Below are 11003 nucleotides of genomic sequence, written 5' to 3'. Positions count from 1 at the left end.
TAGGAGTGTTTAATATATACCAATTAAATTGTGTTTTTGTACTGTAACTTTCTAAAATGATGATTTAAATAAAATAGGCACTAACAATATTCAACATTACGCCTTCAATATCCAGCTTTAGACTCATCAACCTATCTGATACTCTCTTTACCTCCAGAACATTCTTCACAAACTCCTCCTTTAGGATCTATCCAACTTTTTTCTTCCTGTCCACACCATTATAAAACAATTCAAACCCTGCACCAATGCTTCTAGCCTTGCTCCCTTTCCAGCTGGTCTCCTGGACACACAGAATGTCAACTTTCCTCCTCTGCATCATATCTACCAGTTCTCTGCCTTTACCTGTCATTGTACCAACATTCAAAGTCCCTACTTTCAGTCCTAAACTCCTGCCTTTCCTCTTCTCTCTGCCTACAGACACGCCTTCCTCCTCTAACACACTTTCCCTCCTCTCCTTCTTTGACTAACAGTAGCCCAATCATAGCCTACCAATTTCCACAAGTGCCCTGTATAGGCTAACCTATAAATATAAAGAAAAAATAATTAATTAATACTTTTTATGCAGCAATACACATCGAATTGATCAAAAGTGAATGTGAAAACTTGTATAATGAAACAAAAGATTTCTATTTTAAATAATACTAACAAAATGTCATGGTTTCCACAAAAATATAGTTTTCAACTTACATATAATTATAAGAACCATTATTTATAATTAATTATTAGTATCAAATCATCGTTAGAATGATTTCTGAAGGATTACACACTGAAGACTGCAGTGATGATAAAAAAAAAAATCTGCTTTGATCACAGGAATAAATTACATTTTAAAATTGGGGAGTTATTTGACAATATTTTGGAAAAATATTAATTATTCCATATATAATATATACAAAAAATATATAACAACGTATATTTTATTTTAAATGCCAGCATGACGTCATGATTGTCCGGGTCTCGTGCAGCGGAATCTTATAAAGGATTGTGATTGGCCCCCACACGCGCGTGGTTCCAACAGGTGTGATGGAGCTTCGGCGTTTTATCTGCTGCACGGTAGTGTTCGCCTTACTGTCAGGTAATATATTTTTGCTCCATTTTAAATTAAAAACTTATAAGAGGACAGGACAGTATTATTATTTTTATTTCAATAAAATTAGAAATCGGGGCTAGTTGTTATAAGGCGACGCTCCAGTTTTGAGCGAGAAGTGGTTTCTGTAAAAGTGGTTTCATTTGTGGGTTTTAGACACTTAAATTGCAAGTCCCCCCCCCCCCCCCCCTTTCAATTCTGACCTTTAAAAAAAGCATATTGGGTAACACTTAAACACAAAACCACGTACGCTAACATTCAAAATGTAGAATATGTTCAATTAATTTCTGAAAAGTGTGAATTTCAATGGATATAATAGTTTGTTTGTTTTTTATCCATGGACTCCGATGGTCTTTGTATTAAATAAAATGAAAACTTTTCAAACTTTTAAAATGGGGAAGAAAAAAAAACTTTCTGGGCACTAAGACTTGCCTTTAATTAATTATTTAATTAAAGTCTGTTCGCTTTTATGTAGGCCCTATGCTTGTACGAACTATGTTTTACCTTTTTTTATTATTATTAGTTCATTGTAAGTAACCTTTGCAATTTTGCAAGTATTTGCATTATTTGTGATACCTTGGCATTTAATTAAAGCAATGCATTGGATTGAAATTGTCATTAAAGTCATTCACACTGTCACAAAACAATTGCTATTTAAAATAAATGTTGTCTTTTTGAAATCTCTGTATCATGGTTTCCACAGAAATATTAAGCAGCTAAACTGTTTTTAACACTGATGATGATAAACATAAAAGTTTATTGAGCATCAAATAATCAAATTAGAATGGTTTCTGAAGGATCATGTGATATCTGAACAATCATGTGACACTAAACATTTAGAATTTTACCTCTTTGTATGTCCTGGTTTTAATAAAACCATTTGTAATTATATTAAACCATATAAACCATTTGTAATTATATAAACCATTTGTAATTATATAAACCATTTGTAATTATATTCTGTATGTGTCAAAAGCATTGAAAGTGAATGTTCTCTCAGGTGTGGATGGAGACTGCAGCAGGAGTCAGTGGCAGTGTGATGATGGGGTGTGTGTGCCGCGCAGATGGCGCTGTGATGGTTCCAGTGAATGCCAGGATGGATCTGACGAGATGGACTGTTGTATGTATCAGAGACCACCTGCTTTTTGAAAAGTTCTGTTTCTTTACATTTCAAATGATGGTGTTGAATTCAATCAATTGCAACTTTTTATGAAAGAACACCACCTAATAAACAAGCATACCATTAGTATGTCAACCAGGGGATTTGGAGTGTGCAGATGGTTCCGGGTGTGTGCCTGGGTCGGCTGTTTGTGACGGGCGGCCCCAGTGTCCTGATGCTTCAGATGAGTGGGATTGCAGCTGGCGTTTAGGGTGCGTCTCAGGTGACTGGAAGTGCAAGAACAACATCTGCATCCCACGAGACCTTCTCTGCAATGACGTCAATGACTGCGGCGACAACTCTGATGAAGAAACGTGTGGTAAGAAGCGTAAACACTGACCTAAACTGAGCTAAACACATTTATGGTGTATAAATGTCATTGCATAAGATCAGCCAGAGAAGTTGAGACCTTTTAAATGACTGTACCACTTGCTTAAAGTATATGCTAGAAGAGAATAGCTCTGAGTATAAGGGTCCTAAAACAAGGAAATGGAACATGTTCACATAATTGAATGGAAAAGTTTCAGATAGTTGTATTTGGTGAAAAATGAAGTGCCTCTATAATGCTATTTTAAACCCTTTCTTTTTGAGTCTAACTTGCTCTGATTGGTCAGACGGTCCAGTCTGTTGTGGTTGGACTACTCTGCTCTGATTGGTCAGACGGCCCTGTAACCTCTGTTTAGTTTCAGATATACTGTCAGCTACTATTATAGCATTCTCTTTACACACAACATAGTCAACTTTCTATCCTGTACAGCATTTCAGTTGATATCTAGAATATTATAATGTCCTTTTTATTCATGTTTCTAAGACTGATGTTTTACATTTGTGTGAAATGTTTTTCTAGGGTCCTGCGGAAAGATGAGCATGCGCTGTGCTGATGGCCAGTGTCTAAGCCAGAGAGAGTGGTGTGATGGAGTTGCTCAGTGCTCAGATAAGAGAGATGAGCCTCTTACATGTGGTAGGTAGACACCTGCAATATTGTGTGTTTTTTGTTCATTGGCGTAGTTATGCATTTTGTTTATTATTTATTAGTTTCTTTTGGTTCGTAATGTATGTTTTATTTAATAAAATTCTTGTTTCACCTCTTTTTCCAACTAGGTAAAAGTTGTCATAATGCCAATGGCGGCTGTAGCCATACATGCGTTGACCAGCTTTGGGGAGCGCTGTGCACTTGTCCCACTGGAATGACCGTTTCTGCAAATGGAGTTGATTGTGAAGGTACATTTGTACATTTCTTGTACAAATACCATAGACTGTAGCACATGACATCAACGTCATCGTTCATAGCCACTTCCTCTGTTCGCTGATTGGGCCGGAATTTTGATCCGAGAAAACCAGAGAATATACCTCAATCCCAGCGGAAGTGCGTAGGAGGGCGGAGCCAGGCTAGCACACTACCATACCAGTCATCAGTGTTGGGCAGGTTACTTTTAAAAAAGTCATTATAGTTATTTGTTACTTATCACAAATAGTTACTGAGTTAGTAACTATAACTCTTTTATTTGATTTGATTTATTAACCAATTAAATTTTAAAACAAGTACAGTCAGGCCCAAAAGACCATTTCATACATATAAAAAAAAAAACTGTAGAGGATAAAATACACAAAAAAGTCATAGGCTTATTTCCATTGTGGTCCTCAAATGGAAGTTACATCATTATAACAATAACTAATTACCAGGGAAAGTAACAACTATGTTACTTTTTTAATTACATTTTCAAATATGTCAAATAACTTTGATGCCCCCAATATTAAATTTGTTAAATTAATGATTTGGATGGCATTATTATAAATCATTGTACGTTAATCTACACTATTATAATGTTGCTGTGGGACAATGTGAGACAACTATCGAATTCATTACATTATTGTAAATATTATCAGTACTATAGTGTAAATATAGTCAGTACTATACTACTCCTTTGGTAGTGGAGCTCACGTTATCACTTCACCTGGTTTCTTAGCCAATAATTTTATGGCGGCACGTGGCGATGTAAGGCGCTTCATTAGATTAGAATTACTTGTCACTGACGTGCACATTACATAAACATACTTTCCTTTCACCTCAATGAGGGGAAAGTAGTGCTTATACTTCCAGTTTGTAAAAACTATCTTTGAAGTCGTTGGACTTGCCATCGCTCTGACTGCTCCTAGTCGTTGGTGTGTGCGCCTAGGCATATGCTGTGTGTGTGAACTCTACCTAGCCCAATCATCATTAGTTGTGGTTGGCTCCCACCCACAAATCATCTTCAGTTATGTGCCACACACGCGCACAAACCACCCAGAGAAAAGGCTGACAAGAAAAAGCTGGCCCGGCTGACAAGAGCGCACCTGTTTGAATGAAGACCACTTCAGTGAACTCAATTATAGTAGCGCCACATTTTTTTCTCAGTAATGGTAACGCCGTTGTAACGGGAAACAGTAAATTGTATGATTACTTGTTACTGAAAAAACTAATTCTGTTAGAAACGCCATTTATCTATAATGACTTTATTCCCATCACTGCCATTCATGCAATTTCTGCAGTATTTATTATCTATACTGTTAAAACTGTTCTATGGACGTAAGAGAATCACTTTATTCCACCTTATTTTGCATTCCTATGAATGTGTGAGACTTCTGATTTATTAGCCACTATAAGTAAATAAGCTGGGAGAGTAAAGCAATGCAGTAAATGTTAAAAAAGTGTTAACCAGAGTGTTTGACTATGATGATAAATGTAAAATATTACGATACCATAACAGTTTGCTGTATCAAGCAGCAAAATGCTTTTTGTAGGATGAATTGAATGAGTGGGACACTATTTTCAAGTCATCTCAATGGCAAAAATTGTCCCTAAATGCACCCTACAATGGAAATAACTGAAAGTGGATGAGCCCAGAAGCCTCTACACATTGAATTTACAAATGCCTGCTTACACATGAAAAAATCAAGTGAATACATTTGCTGAATTGTGCTGTATTATCCATTGCATACTGCCTAGAATACTGGATCCCACAGCTGAATGTGATTTCCAATATTGCGACTGGACAAGTAGTCTCAATTTCTCTTGAGTTATTTACAATTTATTAATTTACAAATTAAACAGATTTCTTAGGGAAGAAAAAGCTGCACTGTCAACTTGCTAGTTGCTACAAATTATGTATTTTCCAGAAAATATTCAAATTAAATTGACTTTTGCAAAGCCACTTTCAGTTTAGAGAGATGCCAGTGCAAGTTGCTTTCAATTAAAACGGCTCAACCATGCATTTTAGTCTAAGACTAGCTTAAGCCTTGTCCGGGATTAATGTTTTTCTCTCACCATAAATGTCTTTATACTGTACTGTACATGAAAAGTGTTTGGGTCTTGGCCCCTACGGTGGTGTTTTTATTAAGGATTGTTGTCTTATATTCCAGATGTCAATGAGTGTGATCAGTCTTTCGGACCTTGCATGCACTTGTGCTCAAATACACTAGGGTCTTTTCGGTGTCTCTGCCAGGATGGTTTCAAACCTCTTGGCAATGGCTCTTGTGACGCTCAAGGTAATTTACGGCATACTTTTTCAGAAAAACAAGTATTCACAATACAGAAAATGTCAAATGTTTTTTTCAAGGGGCTGTGATGAAGATTTTGACAACCAGGAAAGGGCTCATTGGGTTGGTGAATGTGAAGACCAGAGTGTATGAGCCTCTCCTTACAACTGAGAGTGACCCTATAGCCATAACCTATGATATCCAAAAGAATATCATTTACTGGGCTGATCAAAAGGGGAATATATACAAGGCTTATACCCGGAAGAGCACTATTCTATATTCAGGTTAGTTATTGTGAAGGTAATTATTGAAGGTTTTTGCCAAGTCCATGCAGAAATCCTTTACATCCAAAATGTTTTATTCTACACTTATTAGGACAGTCTAGTGTGACGAGTCTAGCCATCGACTGGCTTACTGGACAACTGTATTGGGCAAGTGTTACCCAGAAAGCCATCTACACTGGTGCAGCTGATGGTAGCGCTATAGGCATAGTCATGTCCAAAGAAGTGGACCCAAGTGATATGGTCCTCAGCCCGATAGAGAGGTACAAACTGCTTTTCCCTTATTACAGATTTGAGGAGCACCATTATATGGCTTTTTTTCTTCTTCGTAGTTTCATATTTTGGATTAACAAAGGAACGAATGAAGAAATTACCATTGAGAGGGCGGAAATGGATGGTTTGAATCGGACAACACTCATGTTTGTAACTGCACAGCTTCCAAGAAGTCTTACGTTGGATGTGGCTGCACGGCGGCTGTATTGGATCAGTGTTTACAAAATGGTTTGTTACATTTGGAAAAAAAACTATTTAATTGACAATTTTGTATTTATTTTGAAATCTTGAAATTGATATTCCAGTCAATTGAGAGCATCAAGACCGATGGCTCTGGGCGGCACACCTTTTGGGATTTCTTTCAAGGAAGTCGCGCTCAGACACTAGCCGTCTTTAACGGCTGGTTCTACTGGGCTGATGAAAAAAACCTCTGGCAGGCTCCTCAAAATCAGCCTGCTGCCAAACAAGATGGATTCATCCTAAAAGCCTCACTTCCTGTTCTGAATGTCTACCATGCGCTTCAGCAACCCCAAGGTAAATAAAAATAAAATTTAAAAAAATCTGAATTTATCAGCGTTTACTAGAGGTGTGCAATATAATTGTCTGCAATAATTTTTATATTATGTTGTCTACTATATCGTAACTTGTTTTTTTTAACTGTAATCATACATTGAGTATGGCCTTCACTTTGCACAAACCAAATGAAAACGTGCCTAGAGGGTCCATACACTGCGTGGTGTAGCCTTTTTGGTTCAGGTTAGACTACTGCGTGTGCATGATTTCAATGCATGATTGACTCTATTAAAATGTCACGCATGCTCCCTCCGAACCTTTCACAATTTGAGCTGATGAATCTTGACATTGTCATTCTGGAATATGACTGTCTTTCTACATGGTTGTTTAAGAAATTAAATTTGAATTTAGACTACTTCTCTCCATTTCAAAGATGTTTTTTTGTTGATGCTTGTCATTTTTACTGGTAACTGCCATATAGTGTCTTCTAATCTTAATTAGTTAATTTTTAAATGTGGTAAACATCAATTTAAACTTATTGGAAAATGTATTGTCTTTCACTGCTGCGAAGGGCAAACTAACCACAACAAAAAAATATAAAGAATGAAACTCTAGGAGTCAGCTATCCACGGCAGGCCAAAACCTGGCAAGATGCCAGCGCAATAACACTCGGCAAAATATCGAAATAAAATATTAAGATAGAATTTGTCAATATTGCACACCCCTAGTGATTTACACCACATCATTGGTCTAATTAGTGTTTCCTTGATGTACGTGTAGGTTTTACACCATGTAAAAACTCAGGCTGCCAGCTGTGTTTGCCCTCCAAGGAAAGTGCTGTTGGATTCACCTGTCTGTGTCCTGAGGGACTGTTGCCCATGTCTTGGGGATCTTGTGAAAGTGTGTTGTTTGTTTAGCATTTAATACTAAGAATTTATTTAAAGATTAGCCTATAACTTGGCTTTTGACGATTTGTTTATTCTCATCATTGGCAGATTTTAAGGTTACTTATGCAACCGCCACAACCATATACAGTTTGGAGTTTGCAGGAAAGACTCCTGTGAAAACTGAACTCTTTACTTCAGATGAAGACATCCAGTCCTTTGATATGTACTGGAAGCGTGGATGTCTGGTTTGGTCTAATGGGACGGGCCACGTAAAGGTCAACATGCATTCTCCGGATTTGTCAGAGTACCTTCTGACTTTAAAACCTGGTAAGTTGTTACTTTCACATAAGGCCTGGAACATCTGCACACAAAATGTCAGGGTGGTACAACTCTCCAACTCGATTGAATAAAGCCTCATCAAAAGAATGAAAAGAAGTTTGGTATATTTTCTATCCATTGCTTTTTATCTTGAATATATTAAACGTGGAAATTGATATGGAGACACTCATGTATAGGTATAAGCAAAATCATACTTTTTGATTAGTTGCACAATGGTGTATGGTATAAATGTAAATACCAAAAAACATGAATACCAAGATTACTTTTGTAGGAACTTGGCACATTTCTATTTTTGTATGCATTCATTCATGCATGAATGTTTTTTTATCATGGATATTTTTGTTTGTCACTGACCATACTGTCACAGAAACATTAGGATGCATATCAAATATGTACAGTGTCCTCATGCTTGCAAGACATCAGCCAAACATTTGTTTGTGTACTTGTGCAGTAGTTCTTTTGATGCATGAAGCACCGAAACTTGCAAATCAGACTACGTATGTTCATGTTTTGAACATTTAATGAAAATAGCCATTATATTAGACACAGACTTTTAATAATTCGATTATAATTTGATTTCAGCTCATAATGAGTAATTATTACTTGCCTTTTCCCTTCCCTTAGCCTGCGTCGTCAGAGTTGACCAGAGAACCGGGAATCTGTATTGGCTGGCATGTGATGAACTTTCCATTGGCGTTTCAACCATTGGCCCCCTTGAACAAAGTATTTCCAGGCAGCTATATCAAGCCAAAACCGCAATCCTAGATCTGTTTGTGGATTGGCAAAGAGGAAAGCTGTACTGGCTAGAGGGAGGTCAGATCATGAGAATGAAACTGGGCCTATTTGGTGGAAAAGCAGAAGCCATCTTCAGCTTTGAGGACCGTGAAGTCGACAGAGTTGTGTTTGACAGAAAAGCGAATGGCTTCCTTTGGAACATGGAGTCTTGTAAGTGTCCTCTTCTTTCTAAATTGACCGTTAGGGTGCACACTAAAGGTTTTCATGTACCTAAACTGAAGGTGATGTTTGCTTTAGACTTGCAGGTTATGAGTCTATTGAAGATGAGTAACTACTCAGCTGGTTTAGACTGGATCGTTCCTGGCTCCATCGTGGCTGCTTATGAACCCTACATGGTGGCACTGTACAATAATGTCCTGACAGTTTGGAATCGTAAAGATGGCGCTCGTGTCTCTGGGGTGGCAGTAGAGAATGGAGTTGTTGGGTTATCTGTTGCCCTCAGGGAAGTCCAACAAGGTTTGTAATAGTCTTCTGGGTTTCATGTTGTGCGATTATGCTACAGTTACTTATTTGTAGTTTTTAATGCACTTTAGATAAGATGCCCAAAGTTGTGCGTCCTACTGAGGTGGCTTGCAAAAGTCCCCTAGTCTTTTGTCGAGGCTCAACTGTGTGTATCAGTCGATCTCAGCGGTGTGATGGGAAGAGAGACTGTCCAGATGGGTCTGATGAGGCCTCATGTTTGCACATGTGTGCAATGCCAGGTATGCTTTATGACAGGCATTGTTCACCCAAAAATAAAAAAGGTAATTTACTAACTAGGGATGTGCACAAAGCCTAAATCCAAAATGTATGCCGCATTCTCTGGTGATTCCTAAAGGGACATGGTTATGCTTGATGCAGTAGCCGGTTACATTTACAGTACATGAGGTTTTACTTCTCATGTGATGATACTAAGGAGAGCTGACTGACAGGACAATGTTGGAGATTTGGTGCACAACAGTTCCTGAGGGTCATTGAGAAATATCTTGTCAAATGTGTGGTCAGTACCACCACCTCCAATAGACAGTCTGCGAATTAGATAGTGAAAATAAAAAGCGAGTGTGCGTTCAAAAGCGATTTTTTTTTTTTTTTTTTTTAATAACCTGCATATAATTTGCGGGCACCAGGGAGCTTTTATTAATATGCAACATAATTACCCAATTGTATAAAAGACAACGCAAAAGCATTGAAATAGATTTTTTCCTAGAATGCTTAATTTCCTGTACGAACATGGTATTCGGCTTCGGGCACATCCCTATTACTGACCCTCATGTCGTTCATATCCTGTCACTTTTCTTAAGATTTCTAGATGCTTAAGCCCTGTTTTTACATTGTGTTAAAATACACTGCAAATAACACATGAAAGAATTGAACAAGTGTATAATACTTGTTGCATAACTTTTTTTAAATATTTTAATTTCATTCATCATATTTAACCCAAAAGAGTACTTGAATAGTCAGTGTCAATATATCTTTTTTGGTCTTATTCTTTTTTGTTTAGCATTGCTTTTCCTTGCATTTAAGTTTTTTAATTACTTTCTTTGTGTGCATGGGTTACTAGACTACAGGAAACTTTAACTGAAAAAAATGCTGTGTTCCTCCAGATGACTTCCTGTGTAAGGATGGAAGTAAGTGTGTGGGGAGAGATTTGGTGTGTGATGGTCGCTCTCACTGCATTGACGGTTCAGATGAGATGGAATGTCCCACCATGGCTTCTGAAACCTCAGCCACAGCGCCATTTAAGTGTCGTGTGGGCTCTAAACCCTGTGAGGATGGCCTTGAGTGTGTCCTGTACAGTCATGTGTGTGATGGAGAGATGGACTGTAAGGATGGATCTGATGAACGAGGCTGTGAATATAAGTGTAAATCAGGTAAAGCACATGAAGCTGATTCCTAACTCCTTTATGTAACCAAGACATGTATAACTGATATTTAATGCAAATGTTTCCTCATAGATCAGTTCCAGTGCGCTCATGGGAGGATGTGTATCGACAAAAAGCAGGTGTGTGACGGCACACCTCAGTGTCAGGACCGCTCTGATGAAATGGACTGTTTCACTCGCTCACACGACTGCAAACACCAGTGTGACAATAAAACTCGCTGCATCCCAGAAAACTTCCTCTGTGATGGAGAGAAAGACTGTGTAGACGCTACTGATGAAGACAACTGCTGTG

The 11003-nt window shown here is 37.8% G+C and overlaps 1 protein-coding gene across 2 annotated transcripts in view; it reads left to right on the top strand.

The window, feature by feature from the left end:
• The first annotated feature begins 1000 nt into the window (after positions 1-1000).
• si:dkey-88l16.3 (low-density lipoprotein receptor-related protein 1B) overlaps positions 1001-11003 on the top strand; it is a 43235-nt gene continuing 33232 nt past the window's right edge. For both annotated transcript variants that reach the window (XM_067432918.1, XM_067432917.1), the window contains exons 1-17: positions 1001-1075; positions 2088-2207; positions 2335-2565; positions 3094-3207; positions 3348-3467; positions 5646-5771; positions 5843-6046; positions 6138-6306; positions 6376-6544; positions 6622-6850; positions 7610-7729; positions 7825-8043; positions 8680-9000; positions 9088-9306; positions 9384-9551; positions 10434-10700; positions 10785-11000. In XM_067432918.1, coding sequence (XP_067289019.1) covers positions 1024-1075; positions 2088-2207; positions 2335-2565; positions 3094-3207; positions 3348-3467; positions 5646-5771; positions 5843-6046; positions 6138-6306; positions 6376-6544; positions 6622-6850; positions 7610-7729; positions 7825-8043; positions 8680-9000; positions 9088-9306; positions 9384-9551; positions 10434-10700; positions 10785-11000 — 3064 coding nt within the window. In that variant the 5' untranslated portion in view covers positions 1001-1023. The remainder of the gene's footprint in view (positions 1076-2087; positions 2208-2334; positions 2566-3093; positions 3208-3347; positions 3468-5645; positions 5772-5842; positions 6047-6137; positions 6307-6375; positions 6545-6621; positions 6851-7609; positions 7730-7824; positions 8044-8679; positions 9001-9087; positions 9307-9383; positions 9552-10433; positions 10701-10784; positions 11001-11003) is intronic.

This window comes from Pseudorasbora parva, chromosome 23 (assembly GCF_024679245.1).
Source record: "Pseudorasbora parva isolate DD20220531a chromosome 23, ASM2467924v1, whole genome shotgun sequence".
Classification (NCBI taxonomy): Eukaryota; Metazoa; Chordata; class Actinopteri; order Cypriniformes; family Gobionidae; genus Pseudorasbora; species Pseudorasbora parva.
This window is presented reverse-complemented; position numbering and strand designations above follow the sequence as displayed.